This window comes from Triplophysa rosa, linkage group LG22 (assembly GCF_024868665.1).
Source record: "Triplophysa rosa linkage group LG22, Trosa_1v2, whole genome shotgun sequence".
In the NCBI taxonomy this organism is placed as follows: Eukaryota; Metazoa; Chordata; class Actinopteri; order Cypriniformes; family Nemacheilidae; genus Triplophysa; species Triplophysa rosa.
The window spans coordinates 9,432,454-9,457,704 of record NC_079911.1 but is presented as its reverse complement, the minus strand read 5'-3'; the positions used below and the strand labels follow the sequence as shown (position 1 = coordinate 9,457,704).

Below are 25,251 nucleotides of genomic sequence, written 5' to 3'. Positions count from 1 at the left end.
TTGCAAACTTTTGACTGAGGGGTTGTTTGGGGAACCAAAAAAGGTTCTTTAGCATCACTGTGTAGAACCTCTAGGATCCCCTTTATTTTTAAGAGTGTAACTGTAATAATAAAATAACAAAATAACTGTGTAATAATAAATAGCATTTGGAAAATTCGTGACAATGAAGCTGAATTACAACCCGTTAAAAATAATTGGTTTCCTCCGTGTATAATCTCTGTCATTTATCCTTTTTCTCATCCCAGTACTGTCTATATAACACAATAAAGAAATACTGTGCTTTAAATAAGCACCGAACACAATCCGTGAAATGAAACTACAGCAGATGGCACGATCTTCCAAGAGCTCGTGCTCTTTTTTAATTAATGTAGTGGGGATTACAGGGCCGTGGGTCCGATCGTTAGCGAACAGTGGTATTAAAAGGTTTTGGAAGGCATAATCCTGCCGCTACCAATTGGTTGAGCAGCAAAATACACGCAGTTCCCATGATATTCTCCTGCTCTCCATTACCTTAAGTGCATACTAAATGGCATAGAGCCGAGTCGGAAATAAAGCAACTTAAATCGACCCACTGAACAAACACATTTGCTCCTTTTATGACCAAAAAGAGGACACAGATGTTCCTTCACTTTATTTTAGTTTAAAACGTTCAACGGCTAAATAAATGTAACGTAAACGTGTCAATCGCCAAAACAGGCAAATTCAAAATGTGAAAACAGAGAACCTAATAAATAGCCTACTGGAAAAAGGGATTTGTTAAAAAAAATGAAAAGCCCCCATGATTTTAGAGAGTCACGTGGAAGTTCAGACATTGGACTCGCACCATAGGCTTAATTAAAAGCTCATTTTCTTTCTGTCTCTGAATTGATTTTACCAGAGTGTTTTAACGATTTTAAATTAGTCTGTAGCCTCCATTAGCCTTCGGTGAACTCCGTAAATGCGGATTGACCTACAATAGCATTATGCTACACACAACCAGGCCACTGTTATAATCCCTATAGTCTGTAGCTTCAAAAGCTAGAATGGCAGTTTAATTAACACATATCACATAACACAAATGATTATTTATACTTGTGTGTTTATTGTTTATAATTAAATGTCATATATTATTATGTATTGATGATAATAATAAGCGATAATATTATAATTTATTATAATAAAAATTATACAGTCGAATAGTTAGTAACTTGTTGTCTTTTAAAGTCACCGTCTACGTCACCAAATACAGCGCCCTAAAAATAAATGAATGCATAAACTATAAAATATTTGAAATGGGCCTGACTGCAGATGAATGAATGACAAATAACGATGTAATTTTAACATTTTAAATGAACTTTTAGCATGCTCAAAAATATGTGCTTTCAATAAATAATAAATTAACAGGCAAAATTAGAGCATGTCATTGACCCAGATGTAGCCTCCTAATTGCACCTTCGTGGATCGCCACGGGGGGGAGGCAAAGTCTTCTGCTAATTACCCCCATTCGTCTCTGAGGGTTTTACCAACCAGTCAGTAGAATAAAGTGTACACTCTCTCTCTCTCTCTCTCTCTCTCTCTCTCTCTCTCTCTCAGTTCGGAGATGGGGCAGAGTGCCACAGACAGAGAACATGCCATAGGAATGCCCTCACCTCACACACATAAACAGATGCTCCCACCCTCACACATACTGTACACACATCACGATACAGCTGTACAATTCAAGACATTTATCATTGTAAAAGGCTGGTAGAGCCAGGTCTATAGTGGGTGGAGAATGTAGGGGGAGAAAACCACAACAATAAAGAAAAAAGATGAAGAAAATGATCATACATTTAAAAAGCAGCTGGACCGACAGCACTACGGAAGATAGTGAAAGTGGGGAGAATTGGGGACGTGGGAGAAGACGTAGTTAAGACAGGAGCAGATTGAATAAAACCTGCTCCTCAGCTGTGTCAACTGAAGAATTCCCACAGAAGAGACAGATATTTATGGAGAGACTGAGAAAACCTGTCATACCTTCACGAGCCCATCCAGAAGCCACACTGTTTATGTTACACGATGATGCTCTGAGCAGGTGCTCAACCACATTTTGAATCTATGATGAACCGACCATTTGCAATGTCATCAAAACAGTTGCAAATCAAAACAGCAACCAGACAGGACGAACAGAGTGACTGTAAAAAAAAGCAGTGAGTAGGCTAATAAGAAAACCCTTGAAAGTAGATCATTTTCGTGTTAACAACAACAAAACATGGAAACATTTGGTACATACTTTCCAAAAAGTTCTTAATGTGCCCAAAGGGGGGCAGCAGCAATGCTCTCGAGTGAAACTTTCTCAGCATAAGTGAAAACAGATGAGGCACATGGCAATCAGCCACATGTAATACATCTAAATCAAATTTCGTTCTGAAAAATGCTTTAGTGCTAAATGACTATCATGCAGTTGTAACCACAACCAGAAAGGGAGAATTTATATAAACAGTGAAGTAACCTGTTCCCGTAAAAATGCCCTTCCCATTTTATTTACTTTCTAAAGGTCAATGTTTTTTAATTACATATCAGTGCATTTAATATCAGAAATGGATCCACAATCCCGATTTTCTACTTCATTACAGATTAAACCGTGTGGATTCTCTAATCCTCTAATGACTGGGATCTTTGTGGATGTTTTTGTGAATCTGTTTTGATTTACTCATTTACCGACCTGCGGTGCATTCGAGGTGAACTACAGTTAATCCGTTTAAATGTTCTCTGAGAATCGAACCCATGACTTTGGCATCGTAAGCACCGCGTTCTACCAGTTAAGCAACAGGAACCCATTTTCTCAGCTATTATAAATCAGAATAACACATACCTGGTGTTCCCAGAAAGCTAGCTTTCATCGCACATCTGCTGATCTTTCCACAACATAGTTTCTCTCAGAACATCATTAACAGTTTCAAAATAGTTTCACTCTGAGCACTAAATCTACATAAAATGCGGTGGAGGACAACGGTGTAACTGACAACAATAAGATCCCACCTGTCTATGAGCAACCGCATATTATAAATACCACAGACTGACAAATGCACACGAGGTGCGTTAGGGTTTGACCTTGATGAGGTTCACCGTGTGTGTGAATAAGCGCATGTCCTCCCAACATCTGTCAAATGAGTTGTACTTCTTTCTCTAACCTTTTCGCAACGGTTCTACCTGAATAAACCACAAAGACCTTAAAATCATACCAGATTAAAACACATTCTTTATAGCAAACATGAAAGCTGTTTCGTATAAAATGTTCCACGCAGACTTGTTTTCCTCTGTCCAGGTAACTATGTTGCTATGTAGTAAACTTCTACCAGGAGAGAATAGCGTGTTGATGTCTGATTGTGTAAACAGCTAACACCATTGTAATCAAATCAACGTGTCTTGTGTTGAGTGTCAGAAGGTGTGATTTTGGTTTCCCAGCACATTACAAAATGCATCTCTTTTCTCATTGTTTGGAGAGCTTGATGAGAGTTTCGTATAGAAAACTTCATATAAATGTTCATCTTAAGATGCTAATTTGCAAGAGTAAAATGTTCTTCGAAATATGAAACGCACCTGTTTTTATTGTGTGTGTATCCTTGTGTTCTCGCCATCATCTGAATTTCTTGAGTCAAGGCTCAAAAAGCAACTTAAAGGGATAGCTCACCCAAAAATGAACCCATTTACCCACCCTCTTGTCATTTAAAACCTGTATGACTTTCTTTCGTCTGCAGAACACAAGAGAAGGTATTTTTTAAAAAGGAGCGGTATCCATTGACTTGCATTGGTTTTGTGTAAATAACACAGTTTGGAAATGACAAGAGGGTGAGTAAATGATGACAGAAACTGTGCTGGGTTAAAACATCGGCTCTTTGAAATACACAGTCGGGCCCAGTAAGAATAGTACGTTTGCTGAGGCACCTGGCAGCCTCGCAGCTATTGCAAAATTTGACCGTAATGCAACCCAACGTTCCAAAATCGGAAAACTACAAAATGTGCCCCTCACAAGACCGGATTTTTGTCTTCAGTGTATGCGTGTGTGAATTTGCCAAGCAGTCGTAAGGTCAATTATGTTGTAGCAAAATTAGAGGTGACTGACAGCTGGCCGGGACGGTTGACAGATTTGAGGAATTCGGGCAGTCTGTGTGGACGGCCCTGCCTGAATGTTAAACACTTTTTCCACAAAGCTCAAAGGAACAGTTCTACCTATTAGCAATTCAAACACGGACGCATTCCTTTACCTCTGGCTACTTATGCCATGCAGAAATAGTCAGACCTGGATTTAGCAAGTTGTTCTAGGCAGGACTAATTTCATTTTTCAGTGCCAAGAATATCTATGAGATCGGAATGGTTTCTGTATGCCTAGCGGCAAAACTAATTGATAACTTTCAAAACACGGATCAAAATGAAAAACCACTATTGTGTGCATGCATGAAGATGCAGAGGGGTTACAAGAGATCTGTGGTCGGCTCACTAAAACAATTCATCCCCACTACGCAGAGAGAATGTCCATTTACGAACTTTCGGTTCAGTGGCTGTGGTCATACGCTCTCGCCAACATAGAGCGAGAGGAGATCTGTGGTTTTACCCCGGCCAGCTCAAAGCAGATGGATGGGGGGGTATGGAGTGATGACAACTCGTGATGTTATACGTTGCAAATGCGAGTGGGAAGTGACCAATGTGGGTTAATAAGCTAATGAGGAAAGAGTCCAGAGATTGCAAAAGGCATACAGGGCTTGTGAAAGTTACGAAAACACGGTTGGTATTTTGAGGATGTTTTGAGGGCGCAGTCATCAGTGTGATGAAATTCATCAAACCTGAATTTCAAAAGCATGAATTAGAAAAAACCGAGGTTACTTTTCCAGTAGCTTAACCAGTGAAGCATTGCGCTACCAATGCCAGGGTTTAATTCCCAGAGAATGCATAAAATGTATAGCTCGAATGTTGCCAAATGAATGCAAACGTGAGCCAAACAGTGTGTATTCTGTTACCTACAGTGACCTTCTTTGTCATTCCACAATCCTCCTTTTCCCTTCATTATTAAGCTTCCCACTTCCTTTTTTCCATCACTCTGTTCGTTTTTTTCAGACCGTCTTTTCACACTTCACTCCCTTTTACACCTTCGTCCCCCTCCGTCGGCTTCACTCCACCGCTGTTTCCCCTTCCTCCCTGCCCTGCTAATCTATTCCAGAAGAAAGGCTACCATGGAGAACGCATAACAAGTGCTCATACTTCACCACGGGCCAAAAGCGAAATAACACAGAGAAGGGAAAATGGGAGTGGGGTACAGACAGGCCGAAAAAAGGAGAGAAAGTGTTTATTCAAACTTGACTCCTTTGTTGTGGTAGGGACCTGTCTTATATTAGAAGCCTCAACTCCCTCGATGTCTGGAAAGATGGAAGATGAGCCAAAAGGAAGAGAACGAACGAGACGTTGGGAGACAAACATAAGGAGAAACTCCTATTTCGTCTGAATCTGGTAGAATTGGACATGTCAGGCTGAGAAATGGAGATGGGGGGGGGGCTTGGAAGGCGTGAGATTTGAAGGGGGGGAGACCAACTCCATTGAGAGAATGGATAAACTATGCTCGGTTCTGGACAGTGCACACATTCATAGCATTCAGCCAATGCTCTGACTAAGCCTTTGATTTCAAATATTGATATTCATAAAAGCCTTTGGTATCCGAGAAATCACATTGATAAAAAACGGAGCGCTTTGAAGAGGATCGCGAGAAAGTATGTTTGATATCTCTCACACGAAGATCGGTTTTGTTGATCTTCAACATCTCTGCGTTTCATCTAAAAAATTCTAGCTGGGTGGAGGGTCTGGCCGGCGTAGACACTGAAAGACAAAGAGCAGAGAAAATGCTGGTACAAAAGGTTATCCAATCACTCTGGTGTATTAGTAAGAACAGAGTGTGGTAAAGAAAATGTGAGCCGTTCCTTATTCGGTCTAATATAGCTTTCCACACTTCCGAGTGAATATCAGATCATTATGACCTCCTAATTGTTCAGCGCCCATCTCTCCAGCAGAACTATCACACCGATTAGAAAAACAAACGTGTGTTGTATCTGGAACTTACAGGTGAGGAGATTTCGGGTGCTGTGTTTTGGAAATGTGACATGGCCCATTTAGGATGTTGGGATGTGCCAAGCGGGCCATGACCTGTCTAGCTACCCACTAATTTACATCTCGCTCTGTCTCTCTCCTTCACTATTGCTCCTGCTGGATGGGGCACAGGGGTGCTGGGGCGAGAAAGGGGGGTGGAGGCGCTTGTTGGCTGACCCGGGTGTCTGCGGTTCTGTCGTGGTCAGAGGAGGGGGGAAACGGGCGGTGTTTCTGAAATCCCTGTGAAATGTTCGTTTTGGAATGACTCGCTGCTTACATACCTCTCTCACGCCCTCTCTTCTATTTTGACATGTTCAAATATGCCCTATTATTACTCACTGACCTTAACAAGTTTTCTCGTGTATAAGCTAGGGAGACGTCTTTTACAAGCCTTTTGACATTCGATTTTAAAGGACCGTTTATTTAATGTAAGCTTAGTAAAAGCGCAATTTTATAGAAAATAAAACGTTTTAATTCACTCGCTCGGAGGTTGATCCGCTTCTCAATCGCCCCACCTTGGTGATGATAAGTGAGCTCGAACCATCGTCCCATCATCCCTGCCCCTGCGCGCACCCCGCCCATCTCCGTTCCACTTCAGCAGCGCTTCCTTCTCATTCAGCAAACGCACTGTCCTGTGGCGAGAGAGGGGTCCTTTCCAGCCCACAGCTAAACAAAAGAAGCCTGAAAGGGAGAAAATCTATCAAACGCTTCTTTAAAGCCGGGAGGTCCTCTGATTTGCACGTTTTTTACATTGCGCTCTTTATGATAAACCGCAGCGCATTTTGGATATTTCAAAGAGACACTTGGAAGCTTTTTAATAGCCGTCTATTGTCAGTGTGACATGGGGTCACACTGCAGTGCGATGACCTGTTTTTCACCTGTCGTGCTCCGATACTTTGGATTCGTGGACGTCTAAACGGGTTTGCTTGCGAGAAGACTTTCTCTGAACGATCCTCCAATACGCGCTCAGATGCTCACCCGGGTTTGTGTCCGGTTTTGGCTCCAGTTTTTGAAACGATCGCCTCAAGCCGGCGCAAAGCTCTCACTGTCCGGGGTGACGCTGGAGCGATGCAGTCCAACCTTTCATCGGCAGTCGTGCTGTAAGTGAAACTTGCAAGATCATTTGGCATAAATGTCAAGAAACGTAAAGTGCGCGTCTTTCCTTCTGACGATGACAGACACGTGCATCTGCTCATCTTTTGGTTCTGAGCATTTGTTGCGTTTCCCATCTGTGTCAGACGATAAATTCAGCAGATGCTGTGTTTCTCACAATTACACACCTCCTCAGAAAACAGCCTGCACGCTTATGATTGTTGTTTCTTTCTGAATCTTGGTGTCCTCTGCTTAGCCTACTGTACAGATTGCTGTCATTTCTTTATTTTGTAGATAATACGTCACATATGTCTTTTCCATTTTGTCTTTGACCAGATGCTTCCAGGCCCTATTACTGCTGTACAGCCCATTACAGGTTCATACAGTCTGCAAATAATAAAATCATACATCAATAAAAAAGTTTGAAAATCGATCAAATGTGATTTGTGTCTGACCGGCTCCTGTTTATCCAGGTGTTAGCAGTGGAAAACGTCAACTTTGGAGTGCACGTGGAGAATCAGACAGGCGTGCGGGACGGTCTGAGCCGGAAGCACCACAGAGTTTATCAACTATACAGCCGGACCAGTGGAAAACATGTCCAGGTGCTCGGGAAGAAAATCACAGCTATGGGAGAGGATGGTGACAAATATGGTAAGTTGGCATGTTTGTACGCAAAAAAAATGAAACAAACAAGATTAACACACTTTAGATTAGTGACAGTTAAGCTACTGTAATACATAAATTAATCAAAAAATAGAGAAGAAACTAGGTAGAAGATATTAGTCTTACTAGTCGTAATAAATACTAGGCATTCAGTATAGCAGAGAGGTAAACACAAGAAGTTGTACATTTTATTTGATCATTTACGGCCCATTTACGTTACGGGCTGTCTGTATGTGGGTGTGTTTCTTCACAAGCTCAGCTCGTGGTGGAGGCCGACACCTTTGGGAGTCAAGTGAGGATACGAGGGAAGGAGACAAACTATTATCTGTGCATGAACCGAAAGGGAAAGCTTGTGGGGAAGGTGAGTTTCTTAAAAAATATTGTAGTTCACTCAAAAATGAAAATTCTGTCAGCATTAACTCACCCTCAAGTTGTTCCAAACCTGTATACATTTATTTGTTGTGTCGAACACAAAATCAGATATTTTGAAGAATGTTGTTAAACCAAACAGTTCTGGGGCACCATTGACTGCCGTTGTATTTAAATAGTATAGAAGTCAATGGCGCCCCAAAACTGTTTGGTTTTCCACATTCTTCCAAATATATTTCAATGTGTTCAGCAAAACAAAAAAATATACAGGTTTAAAACAACTTGAGGGTGAGTAAATGATGACAAAATTTTCATTTTACAGGTGAACTATTCCTTTGAATAATATTGATGTGATAAAGAAACTGAAGATCACTTGTTTAAAATAAACAACTTTGACAGTTGCTAATATGAGAAATACTGTAAGCCATGATGCAAGGAAGCATCTACCAAAGTACAGTAACGTGGCAAACTCCAAAAATGTTATTGCTATCAGAGTGATCGCCCCATGGCCAAGCATTGTGTTTGTCTCTATGTTGGGCTGCTTTTGAAAATAAAGAGCTTACCTATCAATAATTCCCCTGAGATCAAAATTGAAGTAAACGATTATAGCAAAACAAAATAATCTGGCTATTGATATTTTCTCGAAACAGTTCATGTGCCATTGATCTCGATTCACCCACAGCTAATTCCATTACTAACTTTAATTGTTTTTCCATTTCAGAAAGCCAGAGGTGCAAATGGAGGCTGCGTCTTCATTGAAATAATGCTGGAGAACAACTACACCGCTTGGATGTCAGCGCGCTACGTAGGCTGGTACGTAGGCTTCACCAAAAGGGGTCGTCCACGCCGGGGATCAAACACGTTACCCAATCAGAGAGATGTGCATTTCATGAAACGCTTCCCACCGGGAGAGCAGCCCGACCTGCAGCCGTGTAGCTTTACCACCGTCAACAAGAGGAGCAAAAGAGTCCACCAGGCCTCCACCTCTCCTCAGCCACTCCCATAATGCAACACATCCAACAGACTCCAGCTGTGTGCAAATATCTACAGAAACTCTTGTTTAAAAGACACACAGGTTAGACTTAGGACCAACCTCCTATAAAAGTCAAAGGATGAGGTTAAATAAGCCCTGTGTAATCACGCAAGCATAACCAAAGACTTCTGGGCAAGCGTCCAGAATCTAAACCGACAACAAGGGGACCAAGCACTTGAGGCTTATATATTCCTCGCCAATGTGCAGTGCCACAGATATAGGTTCGTCTCGTCATGACAATGAGCAACAGAAAGTCCTACGTGCGTTAACAGCACTCGGTCGCAATCCATTTGTGGCGAAATCTTGAAGACGGAAAGTTCGTACTCGACACATCAGCTGAGACCTGTGAACGTAAAGGTTCACGTAAAAACATTAAAGGATCTGCTTTGTGTGCTTATCAATATGGCCGTCGTTTTGGGCCTAATAGAGTCACGAGGTTGTAACAAAAAAACATCCATCAGACCATATTTGTCAAGATACTCCCTGTGAACGTTTAGTTAAAGAGATCACTCAAAAACAACAAAATCTGTCATTTATTCACCCTCATGTCATTCAAAATCGTTATGACACTTATCTGTAAAACACAAGAGAATATATTTTGAGAAATACAAATTTCTGTGTCCATACAATTTGTGTCAATTGGGCTATCTTTTGTGTTCTGCGAAAAAAGTTCTGAAAGACATCAGGATGATTCATTGCAAGAATTTTCAGCTTTGAGTGAACCATCACTTTAAGGTTGAGTTTGTGGTTTGCTGCCTCTAGACGTACTCTGCCTGTCTTTGCCAATCACATCTGTTTTACAAGGACCTTTATTAATGGTCCATTATATTCATAAGAGCTGACGGTTTCAGACATCAGTGAAATACAGACTAAAAAATAAGAAACAATATTTATAATATGGACAGCAGTGAATCTGGCCACAAACTTAAATGGAATATTTTTGCTACTTTGTTAAGTGTTCATAAGATTTTCACTCGGCATACATTTGTGTATTCTTTATGGGCAAATCTATAAAAAAAGTATTACACATAAATTTGGCAAAGAATGTTACCCAAAACAACTCGCATTGCAATAAAGCTGTATGTTTTATGAGCATGCACATTTTCTGGGAACGAAATCCATACCTTTGGTGTTTCTAGCACCAAACTTTACCAGTTTAACACAGAATCTGATGTGCACTGATGTTTGAAATCAATGAAAGCTGGTAAAGTTCAGATCCAGTAGTAGCCACAGCATGGGTTGATTTTTCAATCTAGATAGCTACACATGTAAGTGTTATTCCATTTGACTCGGGAGCTTCTAACCCTGTTTGTAAAGTTCTACAAAAACTGCAATTTACTCTGCCCCCAAAATCTTGAGATGAAATATTTTGAAACTATCAGTGTTATTAAAATATTTATTTTGTGTATGTGCTGATTAATAGCTTTATTTTGTTCATGACATCATCTTCACTTGGCCGTGTTTGGTCATATATTTCCATGGAAAAATTATTTTAATTCTCTACAGGACGTTTTATTGCCACCTAGTGGTCTCAAAGGGAGTAAACCATTCAATCTAAATCTCTTATAGGTCTTGCAACAGATGCGAACCATCTGACATATAATTAGTTTACATTTAAGAATCTATTATTGGGCATTAACAGCAAATTATACAAACGGGGTACTTCCATTCTTCATCTATACTTCAGATCTAGGTTTACACTTTTATTTACCAGTTATATTGATGAGTTTAGGAGCAAAAACCAGTCGCGCTAAAGCAACGAGTAGAAATTTTCATGACTTGTAAGGTTTAAGATTCTGCTACATTCCTGATCTCCCATATAGTTAAGTAGCTGTCTGTCACTCTCGTTGCAGACTGACTTTGATCCTCCCTCTTTATAATGTCTCCATCTCTCTCACACATACACCCTTACATCTCCCATCCTGACAGCTCCCGGTGTGAGTCTGCAATCATTCATACTAATGACTGAAACCATGGAATTCCATTCTGCGTTTCACACAGTAAGGATTAAGATAAACTATTAGAGCTCCTCATACTTTATTACTGAAGACTAAAAATTGCTAGACATTTAAACATTGCTCTAGGTATGAAGCGTTGAAACAATCTTCCAAATTGGATTCATATTGTGCCCGTTGCTATAGAGCGGATCGTAAAAGCTGAAATCAAATAAGACTTCACCATTGGATGAAAATTAAAGCACTGCCAATTTCCACATTTTCTGAGCAGGAGGTAAACTTAAATATTTGAACAGCGGCCCTGCGCTCTTGCAGTGGTGCTTGCGAAGGATTTTGGCAGCCATCGTGGCAGGTTAATGAAATCAGGGCTTGTCGGAAAGCCTTTATCTCAATAGGACGAATCACGCATACACACGAAACACAAACGTGCTTGCGCAAGGTTCTCAACACTCCTCCACAGTCAAGTACTTTATTCTTATTAATAATGTTTTTTTCTTTAAAAAATCTTTTCAATATACAACACCATTTTAGACGAGACAACTCTGTTTACAACTAAATTCAGATCAGTTATGGGTCATTCAGAACCTAGACGAGCAGACAGAGACGGAAACGAGACGGAGAGGAGAAAGACAACGCTAAAACGGAAATGGAGGGACATATCAGGAGAGTCGAAAAACTACAATTATTCATACGTTTTCACAAGAGTAAAGCAAAAAAAAAGAGAATTTCCCAAATTAAAAAAGGAAAAGCATAAAAAACCCATAAGACAGAAACCGAAGGTTGACCAGCACACGTTACGTCCCATTGCTTGCTCATTCATGCAGAACAGTCCTCAGGGAAGGAAAAGCACTCAGGCCTTCTCAGACCCTGCCTTCTCGCTTTAGTTTTTTCTTCTTTTTCCATCAATAAAAATCAACAAAAACAAAAGATAGATACAGAGTTCATGGGTCCAGGGGGCGGAGCTGGGGCAGCCGTCACTGTGTATGTGGACCGGGGCTCCGCGCCCACCTTCGAGCTCTGCTTAATGGCGGTCGCTCTCTCTATCTTTTCTCCTCCTCCGCAGAGAGGGAGAAAGAGAACAGATTCTGTTTGTGTGTTAAGGAGCAACCCTCAGAACGACTGAAGAGGGGAGAAATCAAAAGGGCAGATGGAGAGACGAGGGTAAAGGAGAGGGATGGTGGTGGTGGCGTTCCTCGACCTTTGATCCTGGCACACTTCCACAGAGACTGGGTCACCCAAACAGTCCCCACACACACTCACACACACTCAGCACGCCACCGGGGCTTCCCTGCCAAAAGATCACATGAAAGCAACTTAGACTGTATACCTTTCTGTATCTTTATGTAGATGTCAATACATGCAATAAGGGTTACCTGCTATCTGGATATATAGGTATACGTGCGGGACGGCGACCGTCCTTCCGTCTGCCCGTTGGTCGACACGTTGAGGAAGTCCCAGATAAGGATAGTGTCGTCATGGGAACTGCTGATGATCTGGAACTCGTCAAACTGGAGCCGGAACACTCGGCCAGAATGTTCCTACAAGCAGACGCACAGAAACCGACAGAGACTATTATTGAGGCTGATCCTCTAAGTCATAACAGCAGAGCTAACAACATCGCTCAAAGAGCGAGAATGACGCGATGCAAAAAGGTCAATCGGGAAAAATGCGACTCCTAGCTTGATAACTAAATGACAAGAGATAAGTGACAGATCAGAGACTGTTAAGTGTAGTGCGAGTGGTCTGTATATCACACACAGCGTTTGTAATTCTAAAATGTACACTCACCACTAGCGTACGCAGACAGAGAGTGCTGGCTGGGGCTCGTGGATCAAGAGCAGCCTGCAGGTCCCATACTTTAATTTTACTGCACACACAAATACACAAAATGACTGTCATAAATCTGTGATGCATCAGACAAAATCCCACTTTCTCTATCGCTCTTTGGTTGCAAAGCAGCCCAGGAGCCTCTTTCACACATAATCTACAGATAATCTGATTCAATTGTGGGATTAAATGTGACTGCTCCCTCGCCTGCGAGGGTATTGTGCTCCGCTCAACTATCAGATTAACAACAAAAGCACAGAGAGCAGCCAAAAGTAACTCCGCAATTAAAGATGAGTATAAAGAGATTACTCAAAGCATGAATATCCCAGCCATAATCCAGACAAAAACAGATCAGATTTAATCCTAAACTACACTGCAGTGAGTTTACTAATAGATTTATATGACATGTAAAGCGACAAAGAACCACTGTGGCACTCGGATTGGGCTTTAAAATTAAACACACCCATCATATGCTCCGCTCACAATCCGTTTATTATCGAAGCGAATGCAGCGAACAAGCTCCTCATGCCCTTCTAAAACTCGCAAACACGCTCCGCACTCAATGTCCCAAAGCCTAGAGAGAAAATAATGAAAACGTAGATTTAATGTCAACATAACAACGACTATAAACACCATGTACTGTTTGAAATGAACATTAGGTTCTGTTTATTCGCACAAACCTGATGGTGTTGTCCGACGAGCCGCTGACCACGAGTCTGTCCCTGTACTGCAGGCAGGCGATTCCTCGTTTGTGACCGTTTAGCGTCCGAACAAACTCACATGTGCTCGTACTCCACACCTGCAAAATACAAACACATGGTTAACTTAATCACTGAACTACACAAAAAGATCACCGCGAATTTGACACACAAAAAATATGCAAAATAATAACATACTTGTTTACAAAAAAACTGTTGCGAAGAAATCTCTCAATCCTTTCTGATCATGTAAGTGTATTTGGTAAAGCAATTGTACACTCACAAATTAAAGCAGTGTGTCTACATATGAAAACACCTTTACACTCACACATATAGTCTGACTGCCCTGTTTCATTATTTGGGGAATGTTTTAAGAGGGTGGGGGCTGCAAAAAGACTTGGCACATCTCCCAGGGTGACGGGTGGGCTGGATTGGGGCCTGGAATCCTGACTGCCCGCAAATCCAGCATCTGGAAGAGAGGGGCCGGAGAATATAGGGGCAGACAAGAGTAGCGGACTGTAATCCTTAAGAGCAGCAGCCTCGAGCGAATTCAAAAGCTGTTGGTGGACTGCTGCCCTCTTCTGGCTACTTCTGGCATTTCTCAGGTCAAACAGGCACCAGAACATCAGACTCTGACAGATCATCTGATTGACTAACTTTAACTGGCACATCTGGAGGTGTAAAAGCTGACAAAAAAAGGTCAATGTACCAAGGTGATACCGCAAGCGAACGTTTTGCTACAGTTTTGTGAAATTTTGTCTTTAACGTATACATTTTGGTTTGAGACTCTTCAAAGGTTTAAAAAAAAAGGAGAAAAATACAACTGCAGTATAAGTCAGCCGCTTCCTGTTTCTGTGGGCGGTTCTTGCCCATTTTGAGTTGCAGTGTGGATCAGCCTTCATTCAAGACTACCTGTACATTCACGCCCACCTTGACACTTCAAAGACCACCGATATGTGGTTTGATTGACAACTGAAAGCATCGTCAAGATCCGAGCGCTGACCTTTATGGTCCGATCCCCTGAAGCAGAGACAATGTACTTGTCATCAAAGTCGACCACGTTGACGGCGGCTCGGTGGCCGACGAGAACGCGGCGAAGGCTGATGTCTGTGGGAGAAGCCATGTCCCACACGGCGATCGATCGATCTTTCGAGCAAGTCACCATCAGGCCGTTACAGAACCGCAGGTGTAGTACGGCCTCGTTGTGATGGATCAGAGTGTTCAGAACCTCCCCCGAGTTAACATCCCACACTCTGCACACAAGAAACAGAGAGACGAGTCAGACTGGAAATCATCAGAAGGAGGGGTTGGAAATATGGAAGTGAACAGAGAACCTATAGAGAGCGAGTATGTGATAGAAATCTGACCTGACAGTGGAATCAGAGGAACCGGTAACAATGACCCTCTCATCGTACTGCAGACACAGCACGGATCCCGTGTGCCCCGTCAGGATCTTCAAGCACTCTAGAGTCTGTTTATCCCATATCTAAATGTGAAGAAAACAGATTTTTACAACAGGAATAAAAAAAATTCATGAGCTCAATATAACCATCCTTTGATGACATGACATCAGATTGATTGTCAGGTTGGTGACAACAGAGACAACAGCACGGTCATACAGATACTGAATTTGTTTTATTAATAACCTATGACTGACTAATAACCTTTAAGTATGAGTAATAATAATACTAAGCAATAATAATAAGGTCACTAAGAGCTGCATAACTGCTCATCAAAAGAGACTCATGCTGGAAACATCTACCGCAAGGTCACAACAGCGCTTTGAACAAGAGCAAACCAGCCACACCGCTTGAAATTATTTCAATTCTGGAAAGGCAGAACTCGCAGCGTGTGGGTGTTTCTGTTTACTAAGTTTTAAAAGCATCTCTTCGTCAAAAAAAGAAGATTCTGAACCGTTCATCTGCGAATTCTCATATTCCTCCACTACAACAAGCACAGAAATTCTCTCTTACACTGCAATTCTTTACTAATACTCGCCTTTAACGTCACATGTGGTCAACCATTTAGACAGAATGGAACAACGTCACACATGTGGGGTAAAATCAGATCGTGTGGTTTCCACCGGTGACGATCTAAACTGAGTCACCAAACCCACACCAGATTCAAGAGAAATGCGCAGACGCACCTTGATGGAGTTATCCCGCAGGCCGCTGATGATCTTCTCGTCGTCGTACTGCAGGCAGTAAACACCCTTGCTGTTTTCCGACCTGCATTGGATCCTCTGCAGGTTGTGTCGGCCGCACCTCCAGTTTGCCTCAATGGTCTGAGAACAGCAATGAAGAGGCTCAAATCAAAACTTTGGTTCATCGTACATGACCCATTTAATAACAGGCAACTATTGAGGTGTAATGAATTCACTTGAGCTTTTCATTAAAGAGGAATGCAAAAGTGATCATGCTTAAGCATTGAATGCTATGATTACTCATAGGGCAGCTATGGGAAACAGAGAGATGGATCGCATGAGCCTTGCCTCAAGGTCTAATCATTGAACCTGCATGCTTAAGTAGACAAAGAAACATTCTTCTTTGCTTTGCAATCATTGGTTTATGGCATGAATAGACAACACCTAAAAGGTATCACACTGTTAAATGTTTTTTATGATCGAGTTTAAAGGGACAATTCACCCAAAAGACCCTCATGTCATTTCAAACCTGTATGACTTTCTTCTGAGTAACACAAAAGATGATTTTAAAGGTAAAATGTGTAATTTTTAGATGATCTATTGACAGAAATGCAATATTATATACAAAACTATGTCTTCAGAGGTGTATAAAGACCTTACATAATGAAGCGTTATGTTTTTATTACCTTAGAACGAGCTATTTCTATCTACATACACCGCTGCGGGTCCCCTTTCATGGAATTCAGTAGCCCTAAACAGACAAACTGCTCTACAGAGCGCGTATTGTAAATACGTTATCTCCTTCGGCAAAGAAGTGAAAACGTGACGACATCTTAATCCTGTGTCAGCCACCGTAGTGCTTCGAAAGGGAGGGGTGGAGTGAGCCGTTAGTTGCAATTCACAACCAAACCGCTAAATGCCGCTACATTTCATACACTCCACCTTTAAAGGAGTCATAAGTATGACGCGATTTCGTGTTTTCCTGTATCTTTGGTGTGTAACAAGTTGTTCATGCATATATTAGACACGTAAATTTGCAAAAATTAAAAGTCTCAAACCAAAAGAGATGTTTTATTGAAAAGCGGAGGCTCATCCAAGCCTGCCTAAAACGCCTTGTTTAAACACGCCCCCACATTTCTACGTCAGTTCGTGAAAAGCGTTGAAGACCACTGCCAAAAATGTATACGCAAAGAAAGAAGGCATGTCTATTCCAACAATCTGCAATATTCAAAGGCAGCTCAAGAAGTTAGCTATAGTTAGCTAATTGTTAAACCTAATAGTTTTTAAAAATAAAACCTTAACGATCTGTTACGCTCTGCTGGCAAAGTCGCACTGGCAAAGTTGATTAATCTGCTTGGTCAAATGCATTTTCTGGATCATATTCGGGCTTGAACTCACACGGTACCAGTGACATTATCAGCTGTCAATATGCTTTGAAGGCTGATGTTCCGAATATGGTAAGGGGCTAAGGCTGGGCAATGTGTTTAAAAAAAATATATCGATATTCGACTTTAAAATCATCACGATATCCGATAATATCAGGTGTGTTTGACTTCATGCAACGTTGCGCAGACGATCGGCATACTGATGTCATACGCCGATCAATCTGCGGATACGGACCGGGAGGGAATTTGTTCCGGACCCGCCCAAGTGCCAAACAAACACTCATGCAGGCAGGCGTGCACATACACACATAGGTGCGCCACGCGCACAAACCAGTGTTGCAGTGTCTTCTTTCATCAGGTAAAGCGCGTAGATAAACCATAGCCTTTATGCAGTAGAAAAATGTTGCCGGTACAGCCCCGCAAATGTGAGGTTTTGCTTTGCAGACACAGCTTGTCTTTCTCTTGGTCTATCTGTGCAGCAACCGGCTGAAAACGATGAATGGCGTATTTTCCATTATTATCAATTATCGTCTGGTATCTGTCTGTTGTATCGTCATCGGGGCACAGAGGATCAACATTAATGCACGGTATGTGAACACAAATGTGTTTTTTTAACTGTAAACTGCATAAACATACTGTATTACCCCAAATACACACAATAATGTTAGTTTTAGCCATCCAATATGACCCCTTTAAAGAATGATTAAAATAACCTTGGACCCCATTGACTTCCATTGCATGGCCACAAAAACTTCAGAGACATCCCTCAAAATATCACCTTATGTGTTCCATATACAGGTATTGATTGACATGAGGGTGAAAAACTGACTAAGGGTGCTCCGATCAGGATTTTTGGGGCCGATCACCAATTACCAACAGTTAGAATCAGTATCGGCTGATACGATCAACGATTACAGGATCTATATGAAGCCTTCTGTATATCATATAGAATTATTTATTTAACAATTTCAAAGAACAGTGTATATTACCTAAGGAATTAAGAGATGAAAAGGAATCATAAATTGACAACTTGTAAAGTACATATTTATCTCCCTTTCCAGAAAGTAAACATGAATGAGATCAGCCATAGGAACAGCTTGGAGTCTAACATAGCTTTTCCATTTAATAATTATGAAAAAATAACAGAATAAAACAATCATGTACAAAGCTCTACACTTTAGCTATTAAAAATGGTCAGTTGCGGATATAAGGGATTTTGGGGTTTTATAAAATATTAATTATTTGTATTTTTAAGGTTTATTTTGGGCTTGACTTTGTTTGCGGCTTTTTTCTATGAAGATCTGGGAACACTGTCACTTTAGTGAAGGGCTTGTGAGAGCGGCTAAAGTTAGCCCCGTGTCAAATCTGCGAAAGCAGACTTCTTTCACTGCCGTTTTCTAGCACCTCACATACAGATGAAAAGACACATAGTTATTGAGTTTGGTTCCGTACACACTGCGTATAGTTTTAGTAAATGCTGTTGTCACTATCTGCATTTTTCGCAGGTTAATTCGAAAGTAGAATGCAGTTATCACTCTGGTAAAAAGAATTGATCTACAGTGTGTACGTGTATCAGTTTTTACTTCAGAATGCAACAAAAAGGAATGACAGGCAACCGACAGCTGAGTGAGTGACTGAGCTGAACGGTCCTGACCTCATATGCCGCTCGGTCTGCACAGCACGGCAGTTGAACACACCTACGGTCTACACGTGTCATTTGATCGGCCGTTATAGAGATCGCCGATCAAGCTATTCCCTTAATGCCAAGTTAGCTTCTATGGATATTTTCATTGCCAAGAAAAAAAATACTATAAAGTTTATATATACATTCTTTTTTTCAAAAAATCTTGCTAAAAACACAAAACTGTTCGCACTTGCAAAAGTGACAAAAGACAATAAAATGACGGTTGCTTTGCTCACCTCAATGTCCTGAATGATTTTCGGATAAAGAGAGTGATAGTATGAGTTCGGAGGTACTTCTGTCGTGCGATTCTTGAATAGGTATTTTTCCCTGTGAAGGAAGCAAATAAATATCTCAGATTAACTGACAAAAACAAACATTTAATCAGTATTTTGTAAAATTTCATAAAGTCACAACTCAAGGCCAACTGTGCAGACATTACAGACAGATTACAGGTTCACAGCATCCGTCTGCTGTAGAATAACACAGTGCAGGGATAATGGCAAGGTTGCTGTTAAACTCCATGAATAAATGAAGGGGTTTCGGGGACGTAAACAATGATATCAACACTGTGACTCACCACTGGTGTCTCTCTGAAAGGCCCTTCCACAGCGGGTCTGTCCGAACCATACGCTCGATCAGCTTCTTCCACAACATCCCTTCGGAAATCACACGTTGCCATTCTTTGCACACCAGCTCGGCCGAACACAGCGAGCGCGCGTCCAGAAAGGACAAGATGTTCTCTGCTATATGATCCAGACCCTGAGCTGGAACACCAAGAGCAAATGTGAAACACTGTCAAGCCACTTTACTTTCATAGCCAGAAACACATTTCCACGTGTAAAAATACTGAATGAGAAAACATGGGTTGAAACATTTTATTCATCAGGAAGTGAGTGGATTATGAAGTGGCTGTTGCGTATTTGAAACCAAACCGGTTATTGAAGGGAAGAGGGATAAGAGAGGATTTATGATGTAAGCTAAAAAGCAAAGCATTTCAATATTACAAAATAAAATCCCAAATAAAATGGACAGATGAAACGTGTACAATAGGACCAGGAATTTCAATTTTAAAGGTGTAATACACCTAAACAAAAAAAGTAAAGCTTGTTCTGGATTCTACGGTTATTTGAAGAATGAGTTAAAAAGAACTATAAAGGTTTATTTACAAAAACATTCAACTCCAGTCTTGATCAATCGTAAACACAAAAATTTAATCTAAATCTAGTTTAAAGCAAAAATATACAGGTGCTGGTCATATAATTAGAATATCATCAAAAAGTTGATTTATTTCACTAATTCCATTCAAAAAGTGAAACTTGTATATTATATTCATTCATTACACACAGACTGATATATTTCAAATGTTTATTTCTTTTAATTTGATGATTATAACTGACAACTAATGAAAATCCCAAATTCAGTATCTCAGAAAATTAGGATATTGCTTAAGACCAATACAAAGAAAGGATTTTTAGAAATCTTGGCCAACTGAAAAGTATGAACATGAAAAGTATGAGCATGTACAGCACTCAATACTTAGTTGGGGCTCCTTTTGCCTGAATTACTGCAGCAATGCGGCGTGGCATGGAGTCGATCAGTCTGTGGCACTGCTCAGGTGTTATGAGAGCCCAGGTTGCTCTGATAGTGGCCTTCAGCTCTTCTGCATTGTTGGGTCTGGCATATCGCATCTTCCTCTTCACAATACCCCATAGATTTTCTATGGGGTTAAGGTCAGGCGAGTTTGCTGGCCAATTAAGAACAGGGATACCATGGTCCTTAAACCAGGTACTGGTAGCTTTGGCACTGTGTGCAGGTGCCAAGTCCTGTTGGAAAATGAAATCTGCATCTCCATAAAGTTGGTCAGCAGCAGGAAGCATCAGAAGCGTCTCGCCTGGGCTAAAGACAAAAAGGACTGGACTGCTGCTGAGTGGTCCAAAGTTATGTTCTCTGATGAAAGTAAATTTTGCATTTCCTTTGGAAATCAGGGTCCCAGAGTCTGGAGGAAGAGAGGAGAGGCACAGAATCCACGTTGCTTGAGGTCCAGTGTAAAGTTTCCACAGTCAGTGATGGTTTGGGGTGCCATGTCATCTGCTGGTGTTGGTCCACTGTGTTTTCTGAGGTCCAAGGTCAACGCAGCCGTATACCAGGAAGTTTTAGAGCACTTCATGCTTCCTGCTGCTGACCAACTTTATGGAGATGCAGATTTCATTTTCCAACAGGACTTGGCACCTGCACACAGTGCCAAAGCTACCAGTACCTGGTTTAAGGACCATGGTATCCCTGTTCTTAATTGGCCAGCAAACTCGCCTGACCTTAACCCCATAGAAAATCTATGGGGTATTGTGAAGAGGAAGATGCGATATGCCAGACCCAACAATGCAGAAGAGCTGAAGGCCACTATCAGAGCAACCTGGCCTCTCATAACACCTGAGCAGTGCCACAGACTGATCGACTCCATGCCACGCCGCATTGCTGCAGTAATTCAGGCAAAAGGAGCCCCAACTAAGTATTGAGTGCTGTACATGCTCATACTTTTCATCTTCATACTTTTCAGTTGGCCAAGATTTCTAAAAATCCTTTCTTTGTATTGGTCTTAAGTAATATTCTAATTTTCTGAGATACTGAATTTGGGATTTTCATTAGTTGTCAGTTATAATCATCAAATTAAAAGAAATAAACATTTGAAATATATCAGTCTGTGTGTAATGAATGAATATAATATACAAGTTTCACTTTTTGAATGGAATTAGTGAAATAAATAAACTTTTTGATGATATTCTAATTATATGACCAGCACCTGTACTATTGAAATAAGGACTGAGTGTGTTACCTGGCAGTGCCGTGATGAAGTCCCTTTGGAGCATGGGTTTGAGGTAGGAGTTTATGTGGCCGTGTTGGTAATGGCACATGCGTGAGATCAGGTGTTCCACAAACTCCACCTGGTCCGCTTCAGACCACTGATCAAAGAGCTGAATGCACACGTCCTTCTCCTTCTCGTAGTTTCCCTCCGACGGCCGCTTCCTGGAGCCCGTCAGCGGTCCATTCACCTGAGGACAGAGATAGGTAGACTGGGAGGATCGCATAAGAAAAACAAATAAATAGAAATGTTAGGCATGGTGAGACAAAAACTGTCCATCTGTCTTGGAAAGGACTGAGGCAGTGAGAATAAAAACAGAGTATTTGTTGGCAAGCATGTTTTGTTTGGTGAAGTACATCACGGCAGGTGCTCTACATGCAGTTTTTGGCATCCAGAAAGTTGATACAGAGAGACAAATACTCCTTTTCATCCACAAACAACTCGACTAAGGACCTACATAGAGTGGCCTCTAAAAGCATTTAAGCACTTGAGCCACAATTCAAAATGTTACAGTGAAATACGAAAGGTTTGATATGAAAGGATTTATCGAGCGCTAAAAAACTAATAGTTTCCAAACACTTCCGCATTCTTAAAAATGCAAATAAATACATTAATCCTGAAAACGATATAATAAAGACACAGAGCCTGAGCTCAGATTAGGCCACAGACTATACATCAAGCTCCAATGTCAACAGTTTTTCACCATAGACCAGGGAGAGGCCAGACAAGACTGCTATTGTTTTATGCGTTTATTATTTAGCAGACATGGCCACGCACGACCAAGGTACAGATCATCCAGCTCACCTTAAACACTGCGGTGATCTTTGAGGAGCGGTCTGCAGTCTGCGAGTCCATGACAGAGGTGATCTGCAGAAATAAAAACAAGTTATTTCTTTAAATGTCCTCAGAAATGAAAAACATGGTTGTGTGCTTTAATCAAACTGAAGAAAAATATAAAATGTATTGAGTCTTATTCACTGAAACATTACAAAAGTGATTCAATCTCTGCTCGCATACGTTCGTGACCATAAAGCACTGTTTACTGAAAGGCAAAAACTGACCAACAGCCTAAAATGTGTGTGTGGTAAACAGACAGATTCTCCATCAGTGTGTGGTATAGATGGGGGATCGGGCAGGGTGTGTAGCATTTGGTATCATGTCAACAGCTGTCCCCTGGCCAAGGCCATGACAATGATATGCTTACATCCCAAACAATGATGCCATCCATATCACCGCTCGTAATATCCACCGAAACAGCACCTGCTTTAATTCATAAACACCATTCTTACTATGAATATCAGCCAAGCTCTTTACAAACTTATAAAGCTGATGTCACAGCGAAGCAAGAACACATACTGACTCCAGGTATGACAATGTGGGGTTTTTTTGCGGTCATTCGTACGTGTCAACCAGAGGGAAGTGTGTTATTCAGAACTAGAGTTCTAGCACTCTACAGTCTATACACAAAAGCACATGGCATGTTATGGTTGACCAAAAAAACTAAACAGATGTTTCCATCAACATCAAGCTTCACATTATAAGTGGACAAAATAAAGACTATTCACTCCTACCATTTTCAATGTAACCATGGCAACAAGAAGCAAATCCACTCTGCAAAACTGATTCCGCCTTATTGTATTGACTACCACACATATTGATTCAAATGCATATTAATTTAGACCTTATTTCAATCATTTAATATACACTGATCATTAATGAACTTGACTTAAAATATCCCATATTAGATCATGAAAACCTAAAATAAATTATAACATATTCATTTGTAAAAGGTTATCTTGTAAGTATTAAATACTGTCATAATAAAACAGATACAACTGATTAAATTATGCATGTTTTGCCAGTAAGGGGAACAAACTGTTTCTCAGGCTCTTTATTTGTTTTCTCAAGTTTTATTTGTATTATATTCTTCTTATTCTTCTATATCATTGGTGTCTGGTACACACAGCTAACCCTAAGAAACAAAAATCTGCGCTTTTACTAAACATTATGGTTGCTGGTTTGTATGTGAGCTAATCATTTGGTGTGGTTAGCCACCTAGCTGCTCGATGGAATTTCTGATTCCACATGAACCACGAACGTCTGTAATGTAAAAGCAAAAGTACTTGGTCACTAAAACAAAAATACGCAGGTATCTGTTCACTGTTCTCGTAATAGGTAACAACTTTTATTGTCACTTCATCCTATTTGGCTCAAGAACGTCGCCTGAAATTGACAGCACGAGCGGTTACTTCCTATTACGCAGCTTTAAACCCCAGCTAAAATATGCCCTGTGATGAAAACGAGGCTTTTTGCGTAAAAATAAATACTTTTAAAGATTAAATAACAATGCTAAAATCCCGCATACCAAATAAGAAATTACCCTATGTTCGAATTTTAAGCAGGACTTTGTGGCGCAGAGTCGCCGCAGTAAAGCTCAAGTCACCGGCTAAAGTCGATGAGACTCCGACTCACACGATGTCGCGGCGGTGTTCTCTCTGCCTCCGCAACTACTTCAAAAATCATCATCAAACCTTAAGATGAACAATTACTCCCCTCTCTTACAAACGTGGCAGCAATGGAAATACACAAGAGTGAGGACAAGAACACGACGAAAAGAGCCAAATTGCCAGCGATCCAGAGTAGGGCCCTCCCTGTCAGTCGAGCCAGCCATTTCTCTCTCTCTCACTCACACTCACTCGCTCCTTCCTCGCCCCTCCTTCCCCCCTCTAACTCAATCGATCCTTAACCACTTCACGAGCCGGTTATATTCTCAAGAACCGCCATGATAAACGGCCATACCGATGCGTAAACTCTAAAGTATTAAGGACAGCGTGAAAAATACTTCTCAACGTATATTCGAGCACTCACCATCAGCTCTAAGGTTTTGTCCTCCATCTCCGGCTCCATGTTTGTTCCCCGAAACTCGCAGTGAAAATGGAAACCCCGCCCTGCGACACAAGCGCGTCACAAACGTAGGCGGGGAAAGAATGCTCGATTCGAAATTTCCGATTGGCTGTTAGGTAACTAAACGTGACCGAATGGGCGTTGTCCGCGTTGTGATTGGCTAATTTCTGCTGCTAAGGTACAAAGCGGGGACAGCTACACTACGTCATAATCGAAGGGATATAATGTGCGAAACATTTGTGGTTGGTCGCCGAATGACAAAAAGGTTTTGTCCATTTTGTGAGATGGATGGCAATTGGCTGCTGTCTGGTGCTAGGGTAAAGAATGGGGTTATCCCCAATGATTCACATTTTCGCTGAGAATGGCTGATAAAAGTGGCAGGTGACAGCAATTCCAGCCAGCAGGCAAATATTTGTTTTACGTAGACAAACTTATCTATCAACAATATTATTATTATATGACGTATTTTCAATCACTTAACAACATAGTACTGCGTGTAAAGATTAATAAAAGCAAAATAAATCCTAACTACATCACAAAAACAACAG

At 41.1% G+C, this 25,251-nt stretch overlaps 2 protein-coding genes across 4 annotated transcripts; one reads left to right on the top strand and one right to left on the bottom strand.

Annotated features, from left to right (window-relative positions):
• Positions 1–6,733: 6,733 nt before the first annotated feature.
• On the top strand, positions 6,734–11,856 carry fgf18b (fibroblast growth factor 18b). The gene is made up of 5 exons (XM_057321650.1): positions 6,734–7,193; positions 7,522–7,561; positions 7,659–7,836; positions 8,103–8,209; positions 8,939–11,856. Exons 1-5 carry the CDS (start codon positions 7,162–7,164, stop codon positions 9,221–9,223), a joined length of 642 nt encoding a protein of 213 aa, XP_057177633.1. The 5' UTR covers positions 6,734–7,161; the 3' UTR covers positions 9,224–11,856.
• fbxw11b (F-box and WD repeat domain containing 11b) lies at positions 11,644–24,745 on the bottom strand. Of its 3 annotated transcripts, none has more exons than XM_057321647.1 (13): positions 24,668–24,745; positions 22,604–22,666; positions 21,773–21,989; positions 19,520–19,706; positions 19,179–19,269; positions 15,877–16,014; positions 15,098–15,216; positions 14,734–14,983; positions 13,713–13,831; positions 13,496–13,606; positions 12,994–13,072; positions 12,579–12,743; positions 11,644–12,493 (listed from the first exon to the last, which is right to left on the bottom strand). In XM_057321647.1, exons 1-12 carry the CDS (start codon positions 24,704–24,706, stop codon positions 12,582–12,584), a joined length of 1,575 nt encoding a protein of 524 aa, XP_057177630.1. In that variant the 5' UTR covers positions 24,707–24,745; the 3' UTR covers positions 11,644–12,493; positions 12,579–12,581. The 3 variants fall into 3 exon arrangements, with proteins under 3 accessions (XP_057177630.1, XP_057177631.1, XP_057177628.1); XM_057321645.1 differs by having other exon boundaries at positions 11,645–12,493; positions 21,773–22,010; XM_057321648.1 differs by lacking the exons at positions 22,604–22,666; positions 24,668–24,745 and adding an exon at positions 24,272–24,480.
• Positions 24,746–25,251: the final 506 nt, after the last annotated feature.